General features: G+C 43.9%; 1 protein-coding gene across 1 annotated transcript; it reads left to right on the forward strand.

The window, feature by feature from the left end:
• The first annotated feature begins 1,053 nt into the window (after nucleotides 1–1,053).
• LOC132234995 (zinc finger protein 709-like) lies at nucleotides 1,054–13,332 on the forward strand. The gene is given in 4 exon segments (XM_059696671.1): nucleotides 1,054–1,203; nucleotides 10,941–11,067; nucleotides 11,323–11,383; nucleotides 11,760–13,332. Coding segments are annotated over 4 exon segments (1,764 nt in total). The 5' UTR covers nucleotides 1,054–1,200.
• Nucleotides 13,333–27,506: the final 14,174 nt, after the last annotated feature.

The raw sequence follows: 27,506 nt of genomic DNA on the forward strand, positions 1-27,506 counted from the left end.
ACATATCTCATAGCTGGTAGTTAGACTGAGAGTTGTCCTCCCAACCAGAGCCGAGGGCTTGGGAGACCAGGGGATTTTTTAAAATACAAAATAGGAGGTGAGGTGGTGATGGGTGGAAGATTCAACGCTATCGACCATAAGCGATCAAATGGAGCCAGACACATTATTGCAGCGGTTCTCAACCTGTGGGTCGCGACCCCTTTGGCAGTCGAACGACCCTTTCACAGGGGTCGCCTAAGACCATCCTGCATATCAGATATTTTTTTAAAAATATATTTTATTGATTTTTCACAGAGAGGAAGGGAGAGAGAGATAGTCAAAAACATCGATGGGAGAGAAACATCGATCAGCCGCCTCCTGCACATCTCCCACTGGGGATGCGCCCGCAACCCAGGCACATGCCCTTGACCGGAATCGAACCTGGGACCCTTCAGTCCGCAGGCCGACGCTCTATCCACTGAGCCAAACCGGTTTCGGCTTTTATTGATTTTTTACAGAGAGAAAGGGAGAGGGATAGTTAGAAATATCAATGAGAGAGAAACATCGATCAGCTGCCTCCTGCACATCCCCTACTGGTGATGTGTCCGCAACCAAGGTACATGCCCCTGACCGGATTCGAACCGGGGACCCTTGAGTCCGCAGGCCGACGCTCTATCCACTGAGCCAAACCGGTTAGGGCCATATCAGATATTTACATTACGATTCATAACAGTGGCAACATTACAGTTAGGAAGGAGCAACGAAAATAATTGTATGGTTGGGTCACAACATGAGGAACTGTATTTAAAGGGCCAGAAGGTTGAGAACCACTGCATTATTGCCTATGGTTAGCTGACTTTTAAGTGTGTGCACTTGTAAAAAAAGGATCCCAGCTCCGCCAGGGGCCTCGCACATTATATTTCAATGAAAAAGTCTCAGAGGACGAGTTCCCGCGGGCCTTCTGCCCAGTCGCGAAAGCGCTGTCCGGCTGTCACTCAGGCGCGAAAGAACAGGCCTTTCGAACTGTCCAATCAGGGGTGGCCCCGGGGCGGTGGGCGGGGCGATGTCCCTCCACCAGCCCGGACGTCCTGCCTCCGGGAGCTCGGGGGTCGCTCGCCCTCCAAGGCCCCGGGTCGCTTTGCCGCCGGCTCTGTCGCGTTGGGACCCGTACGGTTACCAGAAATCTTCAGGGGGACGCCAGGGGACCCAAGAAACCCCAAAATGGTGAGTGCGTGAGGCCAGGGTGCGAAGACGGGGACGAGATGCTGGTTGGAACCGGCGTTAGCGGACCTGGCCTCCCCAAGGTCAAGCCCAGAGTCCTCGGAGCCGCCTCTCGGACCTCGGCCCGCTCCCGCACGCGGCGTGGGGGCTGGGCCAGCAGCCGGACCCCGGGCGTCCTGCCCCGTCTCTGCGCGGCGATTTCGGCCCGACCCTGCAGCTTAGCTGGGCAGCTCTGCGCCCGCAGCCCCGCGTCCGCCCAAACGGTGCGGCGGCCACGGAACGGGTCGTAAGAGAACCGTCGTAACTTATTAGCGGGGGCCGTGCGGGAGAGGAACTCATCTGTGGGGTCCCCGGTCCCTGCTTTCTCTCGGGGAGGGGGGGGGGCCCATTTTCTCCTGAGTTTTCCCCATGCTTAGGAAGCAGGGTCTCAAATCCCCAGCTCCCACCCCAATCTGCCTACATTTCCAAATCCCTCCCCCTGCCCCCAAACGCCCACGTCCCCTTCCCAATTCAAGCATCAGAGTCCACTATTTGTCTTCTGGGGTGCGTTTCAAACAGACCCATATTTTAACTGTTTATCATTTTCCCATAGTCAATGGATGGTCTTTTAATAAAGTTTATTTTTTGTTTGTGGATATTTTACATGAGAGGAAAGTAGCGAATAATCAATCGTTTGCAACTACCTTGTATGAAATTCTTATGCCCGGCCTCCCAGGATCATTCCTGGACACGGACAGCCCATGGCAAGTTCTTTGGATATTTGGGTGGACGTTCCTCTTGGCAAACTTTCCTGGGTGGTCTGTCCTGTCAACACTGCCCCTCTTTGGGTTTGTCACCTTTATTTATGGGTTGTTCAAACACTGGGTTTGTGCCTTAAAATATCAGTGGTTGCCCAAAGCTATTCCAGTGGGGAGCAGAGGTCTGTGGTCAGTGACCCAAACTAAGCACACATACCCCCAGAACCTGCAAAGGGAAGTAAGTACTTGAAGGCCCAGTTGGTTCTTCCCGGAGAGTCCTCCTCCCCCCCTGCAGGTGTCCTACCTGCTCACACCCGCCATGGAAGGAGCCTTTACACTGAGAAGCTACAGCCCTGGGAAGCTGGGGGTGCAGGTGCACATGGGACAGGGGTTGATGCTCCTTCTGAGGTTTTAGCTGTGGTCCCCCGGGGCCTGTTTCTAGGCATATTGGTTGGCGTTTTGCATCCAGGGCGTAGGTGCACTCGGAGTGTGATTCATGCACATTGAGAAAGTCTGTAAAAGTCAGGGGTTCGGTGTCCTGGGTTAGGTTCATGAATTTGGGAGTTCATTTGGATCAGAACCTTCTACTAAATCCAGCTGAACGTTTCCTCACTGTGAGATGAAGCCTGAGAGAGGGGGTGTGTCTTCCTGGGGAGGAGAGGGTGTTGGAGCTCCCAGACTTCATTCCTGGGGCTGCTCAGGTGTCCCTCCCTCCTTCCAGGGGTTCTGTCGCAGCCGGGAGAGTACAGAATGTGGAACCTTCTGAAAGTGGCTCTCCTGTCCTGTGGGGAGCAGGCTGCTCCTCTGAGCTGATTCCAATACTTGTTTGTGTTTCTTTCCTCCGGATCCTTTATCCACTGAGTAGTGCAGGCCTTTGACTTTAGTGTCCCTGAAAACTTGGGTATGGAACTGTACGATGGACAGATACAAGGTCAGGAGAGCAAGAAAATTGTGAAAATAGAGTTTTCCATTTAAGCAAGAGAACCTCAAGATGTGAGGTGAGTGCATATAAGTTCTCAGGTACTTTTTTTTTAAAAAAAATCCTCACCAGAGGAAATTTTTCATTGATTTTTAGATAGAGTGGAAGAAGGGGGGCAAGGTGGAGGAGGAGGGGAGGGAAGAGGAGGAAGAAGAGAGGAGGAGAGGAGGAAGAGGAAGAAGAGGAGGAGGAGGAGGAGGAGATTGCCTCCCCCTTGCACCCCAACTGGGGCGGGGATTGAATGTGCAACCGAGGTATGCACCCTTGACCAGGAATGGACCTGGGGTCCTCTGGTCGTTGGCCAATGCTCTAACCACTGATCAACCAACCAGGGCTCAGGTACATTTTTCTGTTTCATATCAGTTTTTATATGTGTGTGACCCTAGAGAACTTTAAAGAAAAAAAAGCTAAAGCAATTGAATATCTATCTTAATTGATGTGAGGAGAACTACTGAAAGCTGGTGTAAATCTTTGAAAATCATTCTACATTTAGGAGCTTAACTCAAACCCTAATGTATTATAATATCCTGCTTATTCCTGAAAATACCCCTGGTGTGAAGTATAGGAGAAGGACAAACTATGATACTATGTGTCCTTTAGTTAGCAAGAAATTTGAACATTTCTATTTTGTATGGTTTACATTTTGTTAGTGCTTAAAGGAATTAAGTGATTTGCAGAGATTTTCTGACAGCCTGTGGCTTGTTTTCGTTATCTTAATGCTGTGTTTTACTGAGCTGGAGTTATTTTATTATAGTCAAAATGATCATTTTTTTTTCTATCTTGGCTCTTGCTTTTGTTGTATCAAAAAATTAATACTAAACCAAGGTCACCTAGATTTTCTTCTACATTATCTTCTAGAAGTTTTGTAGTTTTGCATTTTGTACTAACTCTCTGATCCATTTGAGTTCATTTTTGTGAAAGGTGTAAAACCTGTTTATATTTTCTTTCTCTCGTTCTGTCTTTCTGCTTATGGATGTCCAGTTTTTCTTGCACTATTTCTTGTAAAGACTGTTTTCCCACTGAATTGCCTTTAGTGTTTTGTCAAAGATCAGTTCAGTATATTTGTGGGTATCTGTAGAAAGTAATAATTACCTTTTTAAAAATATATATTTTATTGATTTTTTTCAGAGAGGAAGGGAGAGGGATAGAGAGTTAGAAACATCAATGAGAGAGAAACATCGATCAGCTGCCTCCTGCACATTCCCTACTGGGGATGTGCCCGCAACCAAGGTACATGCCCTTGGCTGCAATTGAACCTGGGACCCTTGAGTCTGCAGGCTGACACTTTATCCACTGAGCCAAACCGGTTAGGGCCAATAATTACCTTTTGTATATTAACCTTTTATCCTTCAACCTTTCTCTATTCTCTTATTCGTTCAAGAGGTTTTCTTTTTTTTCTTTTTTTTAAATATGTTTTATTGATTTTCTACAGAGAGGAAGGGAGAGGGATAGAGAGTTAGAAACATCGATGAGAGAGAAACACTGATCAGCTGCCTCATGCACGCCCCGCACTGGGGATGTGCCCGCAACCAAGGTACATGCCCTTGACCGGAATCGAACCTGGGAATATTGCTACCCTAGCTCTCTTTTTGTTCCTATTTGCATGATTACTCTTTTTCATTTCTTCACTTTCAGTGTGCATGTGTCTTTTAATTTGAAGTCTTCTGTAAACAGCATGTAGATAGATTTTTTTTTTTCAAATTATAAGAAAAAGTTTATTTAGAAAGTCACACAGGTAGGAAAGGTGAGCCAACTGGGCTGCATGGGCTCAGGAAACAAGTTACAGAGGCAAAAGAAAGGCAGAGAGAACAAGCCTGAGGGAAAGAGGAGGAAAGGTTGTGTGGGGGGGGGGTTCTCCAGAGAGATACACCTGCCCTGGAGAAAGAAAAGGGTGGGGAAAGGTGTGGGCATGCTCAAGAGAGAGAAAGAATGCCTCATATTTTTTAAAATCCAGCCAACCACTCTATGTCTTTGTATTTAATCTATTTACATTTAATATAATTATTAATATGTACTTATTGCCATTTTGTTAATTATTTTTTGGTTGTTTTTATAGTTCTCCTCTGTTCCTTTCTTCTCCTGATCTCTTCCCCTATGGTTTTCTACTTTTCCTTAGTGTTTTGTTTGGGTTTCTTTCTCTTTACTTTTTCTTTATCTTTTGTAGGTTTTGGGTTTGTAGTTACCATGAGGTTTATCTATAGCATTCTGTATCTGTAGCAGTATATTTTAAGCTGATAGGCATTTAAGTTTCAAGATATTATATAAAACATTGCCCTGATGTTTTATGTTATTGATGTTATGTTTTAGATTTTTTTTGTATTGCGTCAGTCCTAACTACTTATTGTAGTTTGAGTTGAATTTGATGCTTCTGTCTTTTGACATTCATAGTAGTTTTTTAAATGTCTGATTTGCTGTATTTATTAAATACTTGGCTTTATCTATGAGATATTTTCCTCTCATATATTTTTTCTTTTTAAATTTTTAAAATTGATTTTAGATAGAGAAAGGGGGGCAATGAGAAACATCAATTTTTTAAAATAATTTTTTATTTTTCAATTATAGTTGACATACACTATTATGTTAATTTCATGTGTACACCCCAGTGATTAGACATTATAAAACTAAGTGATCTTCCCAAAATATCTCGTACCCATCTAGCACAATACATAGTTATTAGAATATTATTGACTATATTTCCTGTGCTCTACTTTATACCCCCATGACTATACTATAACTATCCTTTAACCTTTTACACCACCACCCAACCCCTCTCCCATCTGGCACCATCAAAGTGTTCTCTATTTATGTTCTGCTTGTTTGAATATTTTGATTTAGATTTAATTATTGACAGATATATATTTACTGCCATTTTGTTTATATTTTTGATCTTTTATTTCTTCTTCTTAAAGAAGACCCTTTAACATTTCATGTAATACTGGTTTGGTGGTGATGAACTCCTTTAGCTTTTCCTTGTCTGGGAAGCTTTTTATCTAACCTTAAATTCTAAAGGATAGCTCTGCTGAGTAAAGTAATCTTGGTTATAGGTCCTTGCTTTATATCACTTTGAATATTTCTTGCCACTCCCTTCTGGCCTGCAAAGTGTCTATTAAGATAACAGCTGACAGCCTTATGGGAGTTCCCTTGTAGGTAACTAACTGCTTTTCTCTTGCTGTCTTGCAGATTCTCTCTTTGTCTGTAACCCTTTGCATTTTATTTTATTTTATTTATTTATTTTAAACCCTTTGCATTTTAATTATGTGTCTTGGTGTGGGCATCTTTGGGTTCATCTTGTTTGGGACTCCCTGCACTTCCTAGACTTGTTTGTCTATTTCTTTCACCAGATGAGGGAAGTTTTTTGTCATCATTATTATTTTTTTTAATATATTTTTATTGAATTTAGAGAGAAAGGGAGAGGGAGAGAGAGATAGAAACATCAGTGATGAGAGAATTGTTGATCAGCTGCTTCCTGCACACCCCCCACTGGGGATTGAGCCTGCAACCCGGGCATGTGCCCTTGACCAGAATTGAACCCGGAACCCTTCAGTCCCCAGGCTGACACTCTATCCACTGAGCCAAACCAGCTACAGCTCTGTCATTTTATTTTCAAATAGGTTTTCAATTTCTTGCACTCTTCTTCTGGTACCCCCATGATGCAAATGTTGGAATGCTTAAAGTTGTCCCAGAGGCTCCTTACACTGTCTTCATATTTTGGATTCTTTTTTTCTTTTTTGCTGTTCTGATTGGGTATTTTTGTTGTTGGTTGGTTGTTTGTTAATCCTCACCAAGGATATTTTTTCCATTGATTTTTTTTTTTTTTTAAGAGAGAGTGAGTGAAAGGGAGGGAGTCAGGGAGAGAAGGTGAGAGAGAGACACACACACACACATCAATTGTTTGCCTACTGCACACACCCTGACTAGGGTTGCGGATCATTCCTACAACCCAGGTATGTGCCTTGACCAGAAATCGAAACCTAACCCTTCAGTGCACTGGATGACTCTCTAACCACTGGACAAACCAACCAGGGCCTAATTGGGTTTTTTGCTTCCTCATATTCCAAATCACTGATTTGATTCTCGGTGTCCTGTACAGTTGATTCCCTGTAAATTATTCTTCATTTTAGTTAGTGTATCCTTCATTTCTGACTGGTTCTTTTGTATAGTTCCTATGTCCTTTTTCATGCTGTTGAAGTTCTTACTAAGGTCTTTGAAGTTCTCACTAAGTTCTTTGAGCATCTTTTATAACCATTGTTTTGAACTCTGTACCTGGTAGTTTGCTTGCCTCTGTTTCACTTAGTTCTTTTTCTGGATTTCTCTTGTTCTTTCATTTGGGACATGTTTCTTTGTCTCTGCATTTTGACTGCTTCCCTGTGTTGGTTTCTATGTATTAGGTAGAGCTGCTATTTCTCCTGGAATTGTTAGAGTGACCTTGTATAGTAAGTGTCCTATAGAGCCCAGTGGTGCAGCCTCCCTAGTCACCTGCACTGGGAGCTCCAGGTATGTCCGTCTGTGGGCTCCATACACTTCCTGTTGTAGGTGAGCCTTTATTGCTGTTAGCCTCACTGGGAGAGATTGACCACCAGGCCAATCGGCTATGCAGGAGTCGACCCTAAGTAGCAGGACTTGCTTCAGTGGGGCTTTGGTGCTCACCAAGTCTGTCCCTTGAATGTAATGCTTGTGGAGGTGGCGGGGTTGTAATCCAGCATGATCCATCAGGTGTACTGGCTCTGGGGCCTCCCGGGAGGTGCAAAGTCAGCCACTGCCTGTGCCCTGCCTGGAACTGTTGTATCGCAAATCAGCAAGCTAGACAAGACGCCTAATGAGCTAATTAGTTAGGAGTCATCTTTATTGCGTGCAGGTTCAGAGCAGATTACCTCTGTCAAATTCTGAACAAACACAGGAGGGAATATTTCCTTTTTATATCCTTCTAGTTCAGTGGTTCTCAACCTTGGCTGCACATTAGAATCACCTGGGAATGTTTTTAAAATCCTGATTTCTGGGCCTCATCCTCCAGAAATTCTGTTTCTTTGTTATGGGGTGAGCCACAACATTAGTAACAAAGAATTTCCAGAGGATGAGGCCCAGAAATCAGGATTTTAAAAAGATTCGCAGGTGATTCTAATGTGCAGCCAAGGTTGAGAACCACTGTTCTAGTTCTTTGTGTAAGTCAGCTTTTAACCTTGAGTACATATCGCATCTAATCAAACACCTATCATATCTATACAGACAACTTGTAACTTTGGAAGAACAAACACTTGGCAGAATATGTGAATTAATATCAGTATCAGTGTATCAGCCCCTTTAGATGGCGAGCTTGCAAGGTCAGACAAGTTTATCTTTTCTATTATTCAAGCTAAAAACAAAGTTATTTTACAGTCTAAAAATAAGAGTTGACCTACAGAATAAGAGACTGTCTAAGAATAACAGAGTAGTTCAAACAACAGTTTTAAACAGCAGTTTTCCAAAGGAGGGATTACTATGCTTCAGAACCACCTGGCACAAGGTACAGAGTGATCTGCAGATAGCTGCTACTTGTGTTGGGTTTGAAGGTGCCCAGGCAAGGCCAAAGTGGAAGCAAGGCGGGCTACCGCTAGTGCTAGGCCTGGGGCCACTTAGGGTAAGGAGAACACAGAGGTCAGATGCTGCTCAGTTGAGAGATTTTAGTAAAGTCTGAAGCATGAGTCAAGAGAGGCCAGTTGTGTGGAAAAGCCACTGGAAACAGCTTGGATAAGCCCACAAGTTGGGTGGGGCAAGGTCTCAGGGAATCACCAGGGCAGAGCAAACAGTGTGAGCCAGATATGGCATCTCCCCCCACCCCCCCTCCCTGCCCTGACCCCCATACCCCGCCCTCCGCTCCCCATTGGCTCTGCAGGGGAAGGCTCAGCAAAGGAACAATGAATGGCCTCTGCTAGCACTTTTGTCTGACAAAAAGCAGCTCACCAGCTCCTGATGCCAGACAATTTAGTTCTTCCCTTTATGTCCCTGGTTCCTTTTAACATGCTGCCCCATGCTGGAGCTCAGAGGGAGTGAGTCTGAGTAAGTCTATGTGCGGCCCTTTAAAAGGAACCTCCTGGGACTCCAGCAGCCTCAGTGTCACTCAGTCACAGTCTCCACTGTTATTTACAGCCCAAAGTTATGGGACTTCTCTTCCTGGCACTGGAACTCTGGGCTGGGTATCTTGTGTGGGGGCTGGGGTATCTTGCTCCTTATGGGGAACCTCCACAGCCAAGATATTCCTCCTGATTATAAACTGCCACATGTGGGTGTGGGCCCAGCCTGTTCCACATGACCGCCCCTCCTACCGGTCTCAATATGGCTCCTTTTAATGTATTTTTATTTGAGTTACTGTATTCTTCGGGTCTGCTTGGTTATTATACTTTCTAACTCTTTGTTAAAGTTCTCCCTAAGTTTTTCTATTCCACTCTTAAGTTTGGTGAGTATCCTTATAACCATTTCTTTGAAATTTTTATCAGGCAAATGACTTATCTCCATTTTTGTAGGGGTTGCCCCCTCTCACCCCTTCACCCCCCGAGGTTTTTCTTGTTTCTTCATTGGAAAGATATTCTTCTGTCTTTTCATTTTGTTTAACTTTCTATGTTTGCTTATATGATTAAACAAAATAACTGTCTCTCCCAGTCTTGAAAAAGTGGCCTTTTGTAGATGCAGCCTCTGTGTAGGCTGTTTGCCAGGTGGTTTCAGCAGGCTGGGAGGAGCTGAGCAGGTGCCTAACGTGTCTGTCTGCGATATTGGAATACCAAGCCAGAGCATCGCTGGGTGTGGAGGCCAGGTGCATGTAGTTATGCTCTGTTGACCCTGCTTGCTCCATTTATTCAGAGCCAAAATGGTCTCAGGTGATGTATCCAAAAAAATCTACAGTGACCTTGCAGGTAGGCCAGAGCACCAGAATAGAGCTCCTGTCACCCCGTGGAAGTGGAAGGGGTGTAACCAATGGCACTCGCTGGCAACTCAAGAAAGTTCCTTCTGTTCCAAATCCCTGATGACCTGGGTTTCCCAGCCTTCTCTGTTAAGATTTCTTTCTCTCCTTTGCTGTTCAGAAGTTTTTGATTTGCCCAATGGTCGGCAAACTCATTAGTCAACAGAGCCAAATATCAACAGTACTTCCTCAAAATAGACTCGCCCAGGCCGAAAACCGACTTCTGTGCATGGGCCACGAAGTTTCAATCGCACTGTACATGTGCGCCTGCACGTGGTATTTTGTGGAAGAGCCACACTCAAGGGGCCAAAGAGCCGCATGTGGCTCGCAAGCCGCAGTTTGCCGACCACGGCAGTCGACTTGGCTCAGTGAATAAAGTGTCGGCCTTCAGACTGAAAGGTCCCGGGTTCAATTCTGGTCAAGGGCATATGCCTGGGTTGTGGGTTCGATCCCCAGTAGGGGGTGTACAGGAGGCAGCCGATCAATGCCGATCAATGATTCTCTTTCGTCATTGATCTCTCTCTCTCTCTCTCTCTCTCTCTCTTCCTCTCCCTTCCTTTCTGAAATCAATAAAAATTTAAAAAGAATTTTGTTGATTCAGCCCTCAGTTATTTTGCAGGAGTTTATACATGTATGTTTGATGTATGCTCATGGCAGGGACCTACCCCGTCACCATCTTGGACTCCAGTTTGTTTATATTAAACAAGAGTCTAGCCTTACCTGGTTTGACTCGTTGGATAGAGCATCAGCCTGAGGACCAAAGGGCCCTGGATTCAATTCTGGTAAAGGGCATGAACCTTGGTTGCAAGAGGCAACCAATCAACGTGTTTCTCTCACATTAATGTTTCTGTCTTTCCTTCTCTCTTCCACTCTCCCTAAAAATCAATGGAAAAAATAGCCTCAAGTAAGGATTAAAAAAAATGTTTTTATGAGGAAGTGAGTGTGTTCAATAAATAATAGTTCTGACAACAAAGTTATAAAATAAATGTTGGGAAACCACAGTGTCATATGTGAACTTGTTATGAATTAAGTATCAATTCCTAGTGCTGTTCATCTCACCCATTCTTCTGTATACATATTTGGGATGTTTTAGGATTCTGTGGCCTTTGAGGATGTAAGTGTGAAATTCACCCTGGAGGAGTGGGCTTTACTGGATACTTCACAGAAGAAACTCTACAGAGATGTGATGAGGGAAACCTTCAGGAACCTGGCCTCCATAGGTAAGGGTGACAACTTCTTACTTACTTGCTTAATCGATTAGAAAAACAGTGTTGTTTGCTCATCAATGGATTTCCAAGGAGTAGAATGTGGAAAGGAGATGTATTGGTAAATAAACCAGGCATGGTCACAGCTCATCATGGATTTATTATGTAACAATTTTTCTGTAAGTTATTTTTCTTTGATTTTTTTAGGTGTGTGTTGTTGTTTTTTCTATGAGGTTTTATGTTTATAATTTTTCCTGGTCTGCATTTTAGGAGAAATATGCAAAGACCATGACATTGAAGATCAATATGAAAATCATGGGACAAATTTAAGGTGAGTCACACTGACGTGAGAAGCAGTGTTCCATGAATCTCAGTAAATCTTGAAATATTTAAAACTGCACATAAAACAAATCAGCCAAGTTTTTTTTTATTCTTGCAATATTTTCATCATAATTTTTTCTCACATGTGATTTAGATGTTTAGTGGTTCAAAATTAGTACATTTGGAAATAGTATGTTGAAACTCCATTTATGAATAAATTGTTTTAATAATAGCTATGATTGAGCTCTCTTGCAAAACATTTAGAACTTTCAAACAATCAGAAAGCACTAAACACTTATAGTTTCCTTAATTATGGTTAAAAAAAGTCATTTAATAACTATTAATATAAACACATTAATAAATAATATGCTTTTCACTTTTTACAGCATTCATATAGTAAAGAGACTGGGTAAAAATAAACAAGGTAGTCAATATGGAGAAAACTTCAGCCAAATTCCAAATCATAATCAGAAAAAGAAAACTTCTTCTGGATTAAAACTATGTGAATGCAGTGTGTGTGGAGTCTTCATGAACCATTCATTCTTTAGTAGGCATATGAGATCTCACACTACACCCAAACCATATGAGTATCAGGAATATGAAGAAAAGCCATATAAATGTAAGGAATGTGGGAAAGCTTTCAAGTATCGCCAGTCCTTTCGAAGGCATGAAAAGATTCACACTGGAGTGAAGCCCTATATATGTAAGCACTGTGGTAAAGCTTTCAGTTGTCTCAGTTATTGTCGAACTCATGAAATATCTCACACAGGAGAGAAACCGTATAAATGTAAGCAATGTGGTAAAGCTTTCACTTGTCCCAGTTACTTCAGAAAACATGAAAGAACACATACGGGAGAGAAACCCTATGAATGTAGGCAGTGTGGTAAAGCCTTCAGCTGCTTTACATCCTTTCAAAGCCATGAAAGGAGACACAGTGGAGAAAAGCCCTATGCATGTAAAAAATGTGGCAAAGCCTTCACTTGTCCAGGTTACTTTCGAAAACATACAAGAATTCATACTGGAGAGAAACCCTATGAATGTAAGCAGTGTGGTAAAGCCTTCAGTTGTTCCAGATCCTTTCGAAGTCATGAAAGGAGACACAGTGGAGAAAAGCCCTATGAATGTAAAACATGTGGCAAAGCCTTCAGTTGTCCAAGTTATTTTCGAAAACATGAGCGAAGTCATACTGGAGAGAAACTCTATGAATGTAAGGAATGTGGGAAGTCCTTCAGTTGTCCAAGTTACTTTCGAAAACATGAAAGAAATCATACTGCAGAGAAACCCTATGAGTGTAAGGAATGTGGGAAAGCTTTGAGTTCTCTTACCAACTTTCGAAGACACATGATGAAGCACACTGGAGATGGGCCTTACAAATGTAAGGAGTGTGGGAAGGCTTTTGACTGTCCAAATTACTTTCAATATCATGAAAGCACACATAGTGGAGAAAAGCCATATGAATGTAAGGAATGTGGTAAATCCTTCAGTGCTCCCAGATCCCTTCAAAATCATGAAAGAACTCATACCAGAAAAAAAAACCATGAATGTAAGGAATGCGGTAAAGCCTTCAGTTTTCCCTGTTCCCTTCAAAAACATGAAAGAAGTCATACTGGGGAGAAACCCTATGAATGTAAGCAATGTGGGAAGGCCTTCACTTATCTCAGTTCCATTCAAAAACATGAAAGAGCTCATAGTGGAGAGAAGCCCTATGAATGTAAGGAATGTGGGAAAGCCTTCATTTCCCTTTCTAATGTTCAAAGACATATGATAAAGCACACTGGAGATGGGCCTTGTAAATGTGAGGAATGTGGGAAAGCCTTTGATTGTCCTAGTTCATTACAAACACATGAAAGAACTCACACTGGAGAAAAACCCTATCAGTGTAAAAAGTGTGGTAAAGCCTTCAGTCGTCCCAGTTCTTTACGAAGTCATGAAAGAGCTCATAACTAAGAAAAAGTCTGAATATAAGGAATGTGTGAGAACCTTTTGTGGACACGTAAGAATGCACACTGGAGAGATAGCCTATGTGGCAAGCCTTTAGCTATCTCATTTCCTTGGGAAGCCACACCCAAAAACAGACAAACAAAAACCTCACAGTGGAAAACGTTCTAAAAGTAAACAATATAGGAAAACCTTCACTTGTCTCAAATCCCTACAAAACCATGTGAGAATGAATACTGGGTAGAAACTGTATAAGTGAAAAAAATATAATTTTTAATTTTAATATATTTTCAAAGTGGTGTGAAAACTGCATTGGAAATAAATCATATTAATGTAACTAATATGGGTAACCTGTTAAAATGAGGTTACTATAAAATTTTCATGATATGAATGAAATATTATAAAGGTTATACATATATGGTCTTATTATTACTGACTTATTCTTTAAGTAATTCTCTGTAGTATGGGGTCCTACTTGTGTAAGTAAATATTGAAGTGAGGTAATTCTGTAGATCTGTGGGTGAATTGAAGTGTATTTCTAGCATTCAAGTAGGTTTAATTTTTATATAATTTTGTAATTGATCCATAAGAAAAGGACCATTGAAAAAAATGACATTTGGTATTTGTTTTTTGTTTTCCTACTGGCCAATGGTGACAAATACTGGATATGTTTTACCCTTTATATACGTGTGTATTCCACCTTTCTTTCTTAATAGAAAACTATTTTTCATTTGCCTGAAGAGCCTTATTGTTTTTCTTGCCAATAAATACATTTGTAAGTGTGCAAAGTTCATCATGGAGTATAGTCTCATGAATTATTTTCATCTGTTGTTCCTCGTTCTTTATGATTCCTTCTGTTTGGGCTATGGAGTGTGCATTAAGAAGAGAGATCTGTGCCGAACCGGTTTGGCTCAGTGGATAGAGCATCGGCCTGCGGACTCAAGGGTCCCGGGTTCGATTCCGGTCAAGGGCATGTACCCTGGTTGCGGGCACATCCCCAGTGGGGGGCGTGCAGGAGGCAGCTGATCGATCTCTCTCATCGATGTTTCTAACTCTCTATCCCTCTCCCTTCTTATCTGGGAAAATCAATAAAATATATTTTAAAAAAAAGAAGAAGAGAGATCTGTGATAAGACAATAAAATCTAGACTTTGAAATAAGCCTTCTTAACTGTTATAACAACATGAGTGATGTTGTGAAATACAAATGTTGCCTTTCTGGTTCCATGTTAGAATTCATCGAAGATGCAACTTGGAACACAGAAGTGAAATAGGATTAGGCAGGTTTTGGAGGCACCTGTATAGATAAGACAGACAGATGCATAGGGCTTTTGTGAACATTTGCTTCCAGACCATTTTCTTCATTCTTTGCTCTGCCAATCAAGAATATCCTCCTCGGCCATAAAAAGGAATGAATTGATACCATTTGCTATAAAAAATGGAGGGACCTACAGGGTAATTTGTTAAATGAAGTAAGTCAGTCAGAGAAAGACAAATATTATATGATTTTACTGATAGGTGGAATCTAAAGAACAAAAGAAACAAACAATATTGAAGCAGACTCTAGATAGAATAGACTGATTGTAGCCAGAAGGGAGGGGAATTGGGGATCTGGGTGAAAAAGATAATGGGGTTGAGAAGTACAAATCGGTACTTACAGAATAGCATGGGGATATAAAGTACAGCATAAGGAATATAGTCAATAATATTGTAATGATTCTGTATGGTGCCAGGTGAGTACTGGAAATACTGGGGGAGACACTTTATAAAGTATATGACTGTCTAACCACTGTGCTGTACACCTGAAACCAATACAAAATAATCTATAATAGCATCCTAGGTGGTCGGCGCGCCCTCACGCATCACACCCTAACGTCGTCACAAAATGGCTGTCACAAGATGGCCGTGCGCATTGCGGAGGCAGGGTCCGGCAGAGGAGGTGGGTTGCAGCAGGGGAGGGCAGTTGTGGGCGATCAGGCTGGCAGGGGAGGGCAGTTGGGCGTGATCAGGCCGGCAGGGAAGGGCAGTTTGGGGCGATCTGGTTGAGCAGTTAAGTGTCAATCAGGCCAGCAGGGAAGCATTTAGGGGGCAATCAAGCTGGCAGGCAGAAGTGGTTAGGGGCAATCAGGCAGGCAGGTAGGTGAGTAATTAGGTGCCAGCGGTCCCAAATTGTGAGAGGGATGTCCAACTGCCGTTTAGGCCTGATCCCTGTGGGACATCCCCTGAGGGGTCCCAGTTTGGAGAGGGTGCAGACCAGGCTGAGGGACACCCCTTCCCCCATGCACGAATTTCATCCACCGGGCCTCTAGCATTGAGTATAGACTAGTTGGGAAAAAAAAGAATATCCTCAAAACCACCAGTGGCCGCTTGACTTCCATTTGATTTCAGCTTTTGGCTTCTACAGTTGTCTCCAAAGTTCAAAATCAAAGATCCAATGCATTTGGATTCTCCTACAAGCCTTCCTTTTTTTTATATAAGGCAATAAATGTAGACTCTCATCATTGGGAGTGTTCTCTGAAACACTAACTCCACTCCAGCTAGGGCCATTCAATTATTTTTTATTGTACATGATTGAGAGAAAGTTTGTGCTTTTGCCCTAGTTGGTTTGGCTCAGTGGATAGAGCATCGGCTTGCAGACTGAAAAGTCCTGGGTTCCATTCCAAAGGCATGTACCTCAGTTGCAGGCTCGACAGGAGGCAACCAATCAATGTGTCTCTCACATTGATGTTTCTCTCTCCCTGTCTCTCCCTGTTCCTTCCATTCTCTAAAAATCAATGGGAAAATGTCCTCTGGTGAGACTTAACGAAGAAACAAACAAAAAGTTTGTGCTTTTTTCCTCCAGTGAATGCTTCTGTAGTTTTTCTTAAAAACATTTTACTAACTTTTTAACATTCATATGCTAAGACATATGATTGTGTTTTTTATTTCCTGAGTGTATACATTAAAATTCCATTGTAATTATGGATTTTTAGGTCAATGTGTAATTTAATCTATTTAAACATTTATATATTCTGAATCAATATTATAATGTGCATACAAATTCAGGTATTTTCCCTCAAAAAAATTATTTTTATTGTTATAATTTTTGTCACGAGGCTAGTTTCTTATTTATTCGTAATACCAAAATATTAAACCATAATTGTTTCAATCCCCTCCTGCCAAAGACCACCAGATCACATATGTAGTTAAGAGAGGTGTTTGAGTTTTAGTATGAGTAGTCCCCCTTATCTTTGAGGTGGATGTTCCAAGACCCCCAGTGGATATACCAAACCATGGATAATACCAAACTATATATATATTTACTAATGTTTTTTCTGTACATATATACCTTTAATAAGTTTGTTTATAAATTAGGCATAGTAAGACATGAACAACTAATAATAAACTAGGACAATTATAGGAATACTAGAGGCCTGGTGCATGGATTTGTGCACCGGTGGGGTCCCTCAGCCTGGCCTACACCCTCTCGCAATCCAGAATCCCTCAGGGGATGTCACTGCCAGTTTCGACCTGAGGGCCTGCAGGGATCCCACTGAAACCAGCAGTCTGATATCCCCCAAGGGATGTAGTAGTGCGTGAAGTGGCAGAAGGCCGGGGAGGAGCCTGGACCAGGTGCCACGCTGCTCCCGCTCATCCCGGCCCCACTTCACTGCCGCTGCTGCTCAGTAGCATGCTGCCGTGGAGGCAGGAGAGGCTTCTGCCGCTGCAGCTGTGCTCCCCAGCCGTGAGCCCAGCGTCTGGTGCTCGTCAGGCAGCTGAGCATTGCTCCCACTGTGGGAGTGCACTGACCACCAGGGGACAGATCCTGTGTTGAGCATCTTCCCCTGGTGGTCAGTGTGCATCATTGCAAGTGGTCAAACGATCGTTCAGTTGTTCAGTCGTTTGGTTGCTTAGGCTTATATATATATAGATACTGTAATAAAAGTTATGTGAGCCCTGGTCATTGCTCAGTGGTTAGAGCGTCAGCCCACCCACGGAAGTGTATTGGGTTTGATTCCTAGTCAAAGGCACATACCTGGGTTGCAGTACCCTCCTCACCCCCAGTTGGAGCACCTGCAAGAAGCATCCAGTCAATGTGTCTCTTTCACATCAATGTTTCTCTCTCCCTCCCTCTCTCCCCTCCACTCTGTCTGAAAGCAATGGAAGAAATATCCTCAGGTGAGGATTTAAAAAAAAAAAAGTTATGTGAATGTGGTCTATCTCTCTAAATATTTTATTGTACTGTAGTGACTCTTCTTGTGATGATGTGGGTGACAAAATGCCTACATGAAGACATGAAGTGCGGTGAATGATGCAGGCATTGTGGTATTGCATTAGACTACTACTAATCTTATGACATCATGTCAGGAGAATCACCCGCTTCGGGTGATCCTGGATTATCAAGCCATGATAGTTTGATGGTTGGGTGTCAGAAGCAGAAGAAGATGATGATGAAGGGGATATTTTTGCGGGGAGCGGGGTATTGGTTTGTTTTGTGGGGGGTTTTGACTAATGTCTTTTGGAAGAACAGTGTATTCAGAAGTTGGTGTCTTTTTATTAACTCATCAAAGTGTTGCTTCAGAGGTTGTGATCTTTGGTGATCATACAGGTGATTTTAAAGATATGCTTTATCTGAGGATTGTGTTTCATAATTTTTTCCTTTAATGTCTGCACAATTCAAAACACTTTGGCAAATTTCAGTAATACCCACATTGCTGATTCTGCTTCCGTTTTTCTTTTTCTTCTTTAGATAACAAGTTCTCTTTATGTTTTATTATTTTATTTTTAAATTTACCTTTATTGTTAAAAGTATTACAGGTTTCCCACTTTTTTCTCCCATTGACCTCCTCCACTCAGTGATTCTCTCTCAGCATGGATGTTTCTATCTCCCTCTCCCTTCCCCTCTGAAATCAATAACTATATATTTTTTTTAAGTAATAAAAACACATTACTTCAGAATGTGCCTGTATTTGGATTAATGGTCTTTAAAAAAATAATTAAGGTTAAGTGAGTTCATGGGGTGGGTCCTACCTAATGTGAATGGTATTCTTACAAGAAGAAGTCAGGTCACAGAGAAGCACAGAGGAAGCACAGGTGAAGACAGAGATAAAAGACTATCACCTACTGCCCTGGCTAGTTTGGCTCAGTGGATGGAGTGTCAGCCCGTGGACTGAGGGGGTCCCGGGTTCAATTCCAGCCAAGGATACATGCTTGGGTTGCGGGCTCAATCCCCCCCACCCCCAGTGGGGGCCGGGCAGGAGGCAGCCACTCAGTAGTTCTCTCTCATCATTGATGTTTTTATCTCTCTATCCCTCTCCCTTCCTCTCTGAAATCAATAAAAAAAATTTTTAAAAAGACTATCACCTACAAACCAGAGAAAGGAGACTAAGGAGAAACCAATCCTGCCCAGACCCTGGTCCCAAACTTCTAGCTACCAGAATTGTGAGAAAATAAATGTCTGTTTACACCACCTTAATGTGACACCATGTTTTGGCAGTACAAGGAGACTAATACCATCTATCAGGACACACTTTAGATGTTCCTGACAGAACGGACAGAACTGCTCACATGGCAACTCAATTGAATCATGTCGAGGTCCAACTGCATTGAAATATTGCATCGCCCTGGCTGGATAGCTCAGTTGGTTAGACCATCGTCCCCATACACCAAGGTTTCAGGTTTGATCCCTGGCCAGGGCACATACAAGAATTAACCAATGAATGCATAAACAAGTGGAACAACAAATGATATTTCTCTCACTCTCTAAAATCAATAAATAAAAATTTTTTAAAAATAGAAAAAGAGCCGAAACCAGTTTGGCTCAGTGGATAGAGCGTTGGCCTGCAGACTGAAAGGTCCCAGGTTCGATTCCGGTCAAGGACATGTACCTGGGTTGCGGGCACATCTCCAGTAGGAGATGTGCAGGAGGCAGCTGATCGATGTTTCTCTCTTATCGATGTTTCTAACTATCTCTCTCCCTTCCTCTCTGTAAAAAATCAATAAAATATATTTTTAAAAAATAGAAAAAGAAAGAAAATTGCATCACTTTGGCAAATGACTTTCCTTATGGGACATTTTGAAAACAAGTGAACCCTAGGTCCTGATCTGGGGAGTCCTGGTTTGTGAGGTGACAAGTTGCATGGAAACCTGCAGAATGACTTAATCTCATCCCCCCTTTCTGTGTATAAACCATCCTATTAAGTGTGATAATGGGTAAGGTCTAGACTCTAGAGCAGCCGTGGGCAAACTACGGCCCGCGGGCCGGATCCGGCCCATTTGAAATGAATAAAACTAAAAAAAAAAGACCGTACCCTTTTATGTAATGATGTTTACTTTGAATTTATATTAGTTCACACAAACACTCCATCCATGCTTTTGTTCCAGCCCTCCGGTCCAGTTTAAGAACCCATTGTGGCCCTCGAGTCAAAAAGTTTGCCCACCCCTGCTCTAGAGCAAACATGTCAAACTTGCGGCCTCGGCACTCGGCCTGCTGGCCACGAGTTTGACATGCTTGGTCTAGAGACAGTGGATCTGACTGCTACACAAGATACCTGGGGCAGGTAGTTCAATCAACCAAAACAACAGCAAGCCCTGGCTGGTGTGGCTCAGTTGGTTGAGCATCATCCTGTGCACCAGATGGTTACCAGTTCGATTCCCAGTAAGGGGTGTGCAGTAGGCAGCCAATTAATGTTGTGCTCTCACATTGATGTTTCTCTCTCTCCCGCCCCCTCCCTCTCTCTAAAAAAATCAATAAACTACTCTTTTTTTAAAAAACACACAGCAAAATACAAGATGCTCATGGCCTAGTGTGAAGTCAAACAACATACGCTTTTCTCTAACATTCCCACAAATATGTGAGGACTGACTTTCATGTAGCTGGTGGTGGGGAGAGTGGAGGTCCGGATTCCTTGGGGAGTGGGACATTGGGACACTAGTGGGAAAGCCAAGGAGTCCCACGATTGGAGGCCAGGTCTTGGCCTGCCCAGGTCCTCTTGGGATCCTGGGGGTACAGACCTCTCTGTGCCCACTCTCACCTTTGACCAGCTCAGACTGTTGGTGGCCTGGTGCACCTGCCCCTGTCCAAGGATGTGAAGAAGATATACCTGTCTGCCTGCTCCTCCAGGATCTCCTGGGTGAAGCCAGACAGTGCCCAGTAATCAGGCCAAAAGACATCAAGTGCCTGCCTGGGCATCACCACCGGGGGGAACCCCACCATAAATTCTGATCCTCCAATCTGGTGTAGAGGGGCATCTGCATAGACCCCCAGCCAGGGAGGAAACAAAATGACACATCAAGGTCCCAAGAAAACATGGTGCCCCTCACTCACTTATCCTGCCAGCTGTGGCCTGGAGTACACACAACAGACCCACCCACTCCCAACATCTAACAACGGTTCCTGCCCATGAAGGGCCCCACTGCACTCCTGCCATTCACCCAAATCCCATACACACACGAGAAGGGACAGGGGTGTAAGGCTGCCCACCTGCGGTCACAGTTGTGGCCTTGCCTGGACTGGCCTGCCCTGGGCTGTCATAAAGTTACCTGAGGCTACACACGGCCGAATGACTATAAGCGTTGGAGGGGAGGTCGAAGCCACTGTCTGCAATGAGTAACACAACTTTCCTTATAGGCTTTGCAAAGCCACAGCTTCGGAAAGTCAGGAGAGAACTGGGGAACATCCTTCTCTCTCAGCTGCCTCCAGGGGCCTGTCTCTAGAACGCAGGTACCTGGTAACCAGAGCTCTAACTTCTGTTTTGTTCTGTCACCAAGGAAGTGAGGTCACTTCTTCAAGGTTCCATTACGTGGGCCCCTTCCGTCAATCAGACCCACTGAAAGCTCTTACGGGGCTGTCGGCTGCTCACCCTCCTTACCCACGTAATCTTCATAAGGGTACACAGATATCCAACACAGCCCTCCCCACAACTCCCTGGGAATGTAACCAGGGTCTGAGCTTTGAGGAAATAGAATTGAGTTCACACTTTTTGTTTTTTCCCAGTTCTGTGTCCTGGAAAAGCCTTTGCCACCTCAGGGCCTCGCCTGTCTCCAACATGCACAGTGGGGATGATGCTGGAAACTACTTCCTAGGGGCATCAGCAGGTGTCCTACATAATAAAAGCCTAATGCACAAATCGACCGAACAGCAGAACGACCAGTGGAACAACCGGTTACTATCATGCACACTGACCATCGCAGGCAGACGCTCAACGCAGAAGCTGGCCCCAGGTCAACCAAGGTAAGTGCCAGCGGCGTACCCCCGCCCCCCCTGATTGCCCCACCAGTCGCTCTGCAGATCAGCCCTGATAGCCGTCCAGGCCTAGGGACCCTACCCATGAATGAATTTCATACATCAGGCCTCTAGTATATGACATAAAACCTACAACATCTACACTAATAAAAGAGAAACATGCAAATTGATCGTCCCTCTGCTATGCCCACCAGCCAATCAAAGTGATATGCAAATTAGCTCAACAAAGATGGCAGTTAATTTGCATACACAGGCATGGAGCGCAAAGACTGAAGACAGCATAGAAGGAAGCCAAGCACTGCAGAAGGGAGCGAAGCAGTGGAGAAGGGAATGGAGCTGAGGCAGCATACACGGGAGGGAGTGAAGCAGAGGAGAAGGGAGGGAGCCACGGCGGTGGAGATGGGAAGGAGTGAGGCAGTGGAGACGGGAGGGAGCCAAGGTAGCGGAGAAGGGAGGGAAGCCCACCAAGGCGGGCTTCGCTCCCTTCTCTGCTTCCCTCCCGCCTCAGGAAGCCCTATTCTTGCAGGAATCTTCCTGCAGCGGGCCGCTAGTCTAGACATAAAACCTTCCATCGAGCCCAACATCTGTGAGCTGGTGGCACGTGTCTGATGCAAAATTTCAAAGATGTCAGAATTGCAAAAAACGTGGGATGGAGCCTGGAATACCACTTAAATCAGGCCTGGTTTTCAGCCATGTGATCTTGGAAAGTCATACCCCTCTGGGCAATATTTTTTTAAATATATTTTTATTGATTTCAGAGAGAAAGGGAGAGAGAGAGAGAGAGAGAGAGAGAGAAATATCAATGATGAGAGAGAATCATCGATTGGCTGCCTCCTGCATGACCCATACCAAGGATCATGCCCACAACCCCGGCATGTACCCTGACCAGGAATCGAACCATGACCTCCTGGTTCATAGGTCAATGCTTAACCACTCAGCAGCACTAGCCAGGTTGGGCAATATTTTAAGGTCTTCACCTTTAAGGAGTTAAAGTTAGTAAAATTTAGTTGTTGTCATCCATGCCATATAGCCTTCTATGAATCAGATCTGTGCCTCATGTGGGCCTACCTGGTGGGAGTCTCCACAACGGCTCCAATGGTCCTAGTTCCCTGGTATGCATATCTTTGTGTTGTCACTAAGGACTTAGCAACTGGCTTCTGAAGGACAGAATACAACCAAGGTGATGGGATGTTATGTCCAAGTTTCACTTACAAATAACTTGTCACTTTCCTTATTCACTTCCTTGAGTTCTCTCACTTTTCTTTTTTAAGTTTTTTTTTTTTTTAAAAAAGAGAGAGGAAGGGAGAGGTAGAGTGAGAGAGAAACATTGATGTGAGAGAGAAACATCAATTGCCTGCCTCCTGCACGTCCCCCACTGGGGATGGAGCTGGAATCCTGGGCATGTGACCTGACGGGGAATCAAACCTGGGACCTCTTGGTGCATGGGATGATGCTCAACCAACTGAGCCACACCGTCCAGGGCTCTTTCTCTTTTTCAGTCTCTCTTCTCTGCCCTTAGTTTATGAGAGTGACCATGGGATGTCCTCAGAGCCCTCCCAGCCTAAAAATGATGTTTTGGAAGGTTATCTGTATTCATTTTCAGGAACAGGAGATCTGTGAGAAGAGATTTGGGTGTGTATGTGCCGTTGTTTCTATGCAGGGATTGTTTTTCAGATGCAGGTAAAGTAGTTTGGTTATTGGGTAAATCAAGAAAATGAATAAGTTGCTCTGGCCACTCAAGATGAAGACATAGGTAAACACAGTACTCCCACAACCACATCAAAATTCCAACTAGTCCTAGCCGGTTTGGCTTAGTGGATAGATCATCGGCCTGTGGACTGAAGGGTCCTGGGTTTGATTTTGGACAAGGGCATATGCCCGGGTTGTGATCCCCAGTGGGTGGTGTGCAGGAGGCAGCCGACCAATGATTGATTCTCTCTCATCACTGATGTTTCTATCTCTCCCTCCCTCCCTCTCTAAAATAAATAAAAAATTAAATTTATGGGGGATGGGAGCGGCCAGGGAGAAAGGGGGAAAAGGAAGACTCATGTAATACTTTAAACAATAAAGAATTTTAAAAAATTATTTTAAAAAATTCCAACTAAACTATAGAACAACCATCATGTAGAACCACCTGAAATCTAGCTGTATGGAAGTCCTACAACTAGGGATTTAAAAAAGAAACCACACTGAGACTAGTAAGAGGGGCAGAGGTGCGGAACAGGCTGGTCCTACACCCACATGTGGCAGCTAAAAATTGGGATATCTCCCCTGCGGAGGTCCCCCCTGAGGAGTGAGGTGTTCCAGGCCCCCCAGCCCTGCATTACAGGGCAGGAGGAGAAGTCCCAATAGCTTCTGGGTGTAAAAACCAGCGGAGATGGTGGCTGAGGGAGACGAGTCCTTCTGAGGGCCTGGCCCTAGGCAGTTTTTCTTAAAGGGCCTGTCCCTGGACTTACTCGGACTCGCTGCCTCTGAGTTCCAGCATGGGGGCAGCAGCTCGAAAGGAGCAAGAGACATACAGAACTGAGTTCTCTGGCATCAGGGCGAGCGCTGGGGGGCAACTCAGCCATTGGAGAGATGGCAGCTAGACCGGCACAGCTGGGATTCATTAAAAGACAGAGTGCTCCTCCGGCAGACACAAAATCCACACTCCCAGCGGCAGAGAGGCAAAAGCCTTTCTCAAAGGACTCTGTGATGGGAGGGCCCAAGGAGAGTCTGAAGTCCAGCCAGAACCTGCTTCCATGGAGCCCATTCAGTGGGAAGGAGGAGGCCCACCCACCCCTCACAGCCCCTCACCAATGATGTAGATGCTGACATCACAGAAGCTGTGAAGAAAACACCCAATTGCTTGTGTTAAGGAGCTCATCATCCCAAAGCTGGCAAAGAGCAGGTGACTCTGTCTAGGGTAGTGGTTCTCAACCTCGGCTACACATGAGAATCACCTGGGAATCTTTTTAAAATCCTGATTTCTGGGCCTTATCCTCCGGAAATTCTGTTTCTTTGTTATGGGGTGGGGCCACAGCATTAGTAACAAAGAAACAGAATTTCCGGAGGATGAGGCCCAGGAATCAGGATTTTAACAAGATTCCCAGGTGATTCTCATGTGCAGCCGAGGTTGAGAACCACTGGTCTAGGGTTTTATGGGAATTGGCATACAGTTTCCCCGAGGCTGGAGGGAGGCCGGGTGGATACCTGAGGCACTGGCCTCCTTCCCTCTTCCGTTACTATGAGCTGGGACCTACAGAGTCCTAGAGACTTCTAACGCCTTAGAATACTCACTGCTGGGGGAGGGGGTGTGGTCAGGGTCTGGTGCAGGGGTCCTCAAACTACGGCCTGCTGGCCACATGCAAATACAAATATTGTATTTGTTCCCGTTTTGTTTTTCTACTTCAAAATAAGGTATGTGCAGTGTGCATAGGAATTTGTTCATAGTTGTTTTTTTAAACTATAGTCCGGCCCTCCAATGGTCTGAGGGGCAATGAACTGGCCCCCTGTTTAAAAAGTTTGAGGACCCCTGGCCTGGTGGATAAAACTTGCAGAGGTAGAGGGAGTTAGGATGAGGAGGGGACAGGGACCGGGTGGGGGAAAGGGAGAAGTGAAAGAAGCAGGATGTGTGACCTGCTGAGATGCTAAATGAGATGGCAGATTCTCCCCGATAATGTAGAGACTGTCCTGGCCCAGACTATGGGTCCAGCCGACTGACCCAATACGGGTCAGCTGGCTTAGCTCACAGTACCACTCCCTGTCAAGCCTGGGAAGCACGGAGTCAGAGTGGAGGGTGCAGACTGGGGCCACTCTGGTGGCTGTCCCATCCTCCCTGGGCCTGAGGAAGGTCGGTACAGGAGATGACAATAAACGGGATGCCTAGGGAGGTGCCTTGAGATCTCTGGGGCCAGAACAGAATGGGTCCAATAAAACGAGGAGGCTGGTAGAGAGGTGAGAAGCCAGACTTAAATGCCATGGGTGCACTGGCTTCCAGCCAGGCTGGGACTGTGAGCCGAGTCAGTGGGTGGGAGATTTCTTATTAAATTGGAGTCACCTTCATGCTCACAGCATGGGGACAGGAGAGCTCATACCTGGAGACACATGAAGAGCTGGAATTTGGGATTAAAACAAGTGAAAAAGGGGCACTTGTCTTAAAAGAAATCCTGGGAACAGAATTGAAGACAGTGAAGGAAATGCCCTCTTTGATTAAATGGAGGGGAAAAGGATTCAGAAGGATGGCCAGGGGTGAAGTCCTATTCTGCTGATGGGCTCTGCAGAATCTGGGGACAACTGGGGTAGGGGTGGGGTAATAATGAGAAGAGGCCTCATCCTGAAGCCACCTCCTCCTGAATGCCACCTCTGCTAAGAGCATGGACTAACTGAGCCACCTGGCCCAAGAACCACATGTTTGTTTGTTTGTTTGTTTGTTTGTTTGTGTTGTTAATCCTCGCCTGAGGATATTTTTCCATTGATCTTTTAGAGAAAGTGGGAGAGAGAGGGAAAGATGGAGAGAAAAATCGATGTGAGAAAAAGACATTGATTGGTTGCCTCCAGGCCAGGGAGAAGCCTGCAACCAAGGTACTGCCCTTGACTGGAATTGAACCTGGGACCCTTTGGTCCACAGACTGACACTCTATCCATTTAGCCAAACCAGCTACCATACTTCTTGGTATGTGCCCTGATGGGAGATCGAACCCACAACCTTGGTGTATTGGGACAACATTCTAACCAACTAAGCTACCCAGCCAAGGCACAGAAGAACATTTTATCCTAAGAATGTACCAGTGGTTGTTTATTCATTTGCCTATTGAAATTATCCTTGTTACATCTAAGTCTTGAAAATCCAGTATAATAAAAGCATATTATGCAAATTGTCCCCTGGACTGGGAGGTTGTCAGGGAGTTCGACCAGGGGGCAGGACCGGGGAAGGGAGGGAGGCCCTGGCTGGTAGCTGGCACTGGGCCTCTAGTTATTAATAAAGTTCCTATAAACATTCATGTGCAGGGTTTTTTGTGAAAGTAAGTTTTTAACTCATTTGGGTAAATTTAAGGAAGCATGATTGCTGCATTGTATAATAAAAGTAGGCTTGGTTTTAAGAAACTACCTTTCTTCCAATGTGGGCATACCATTTCCCATTCCTAACAGCAATAAATGAGGGTTCTCCATTTTTCGTGTTCTCAATGTTTTTAATTTTAACCATTTTAATAAATGTCTGGTGATAATCTCATTCTTTTATTTGTTTATTTCCTGGTGACATATGATTTTGAGCATCTTTTCATGTATTTACTTTCTGTATATATTGGTGAAGTATGTGTTTATATTTTTTGTCTGTTTTAAATTGAGTTGTTTGTCCTCTTTTGTTGAGTTTTAAATGTTTTTTAATGTTTTGGATGGAATCCTTTAATCAGGTATGATTTCTAAAGATTTTTTGTCAATCTGTGGCTTGCATTTTTAATCAGTTATTTTTTCTTTCTTAGATATTGCTTTTGTTATTGTATCTAAAAATTAATCACTAATCCAGTCACCTAGATTTTCTCTTATATCTTTTTAGAGTATTATAGTTTTACATTTTATACTAAGATTGTAAGATCTATGATCCATTTTGAGTTAATGTTTTTGAAAAGCATCTGTGTAGTTTCTTTTTTTAGGGATCTGTAAAAAGCAATTTCCTTTTGTATATTAACATTTATCCTTCAACTTTACTCTCTTATTTGCTCAGATTTCTTTGTTATTGTGGATTCTTTGAGGTTTTCTCCTTAGACAGTATTGTCATATGCCACAAAAATAATTTTATTTCTTGCTTCCTATTCTGTATACCTCTTATCTCCTTTTCTTGCCTAATTACATTAGCTGGGAATTCCTTATGTAACTAGACAAGAAAAGGAAGTAAAGATATGTATTTTAGCCCTAGCTTGTTGGGCTCAGTGTTTCGAGTGTCGGCCTGCGGACCGAAAGGTTTCGGGTTCAATTACTGTCAAGGGCACATAT

The sequence above is a fragment of the Myotis daubentonii genome, chromosome 5 (assembly GCF_963259705.1).
Source record: "Myotis daubentonii chromosome 5, mMyoDau2.1, whole genome shotgun sequence".
NCBI lineage: Eukaryota > Metazoa > Chordata > Mammalia > Chiroptera > Vespertilionidae > Myotis > Myotis daubentonii.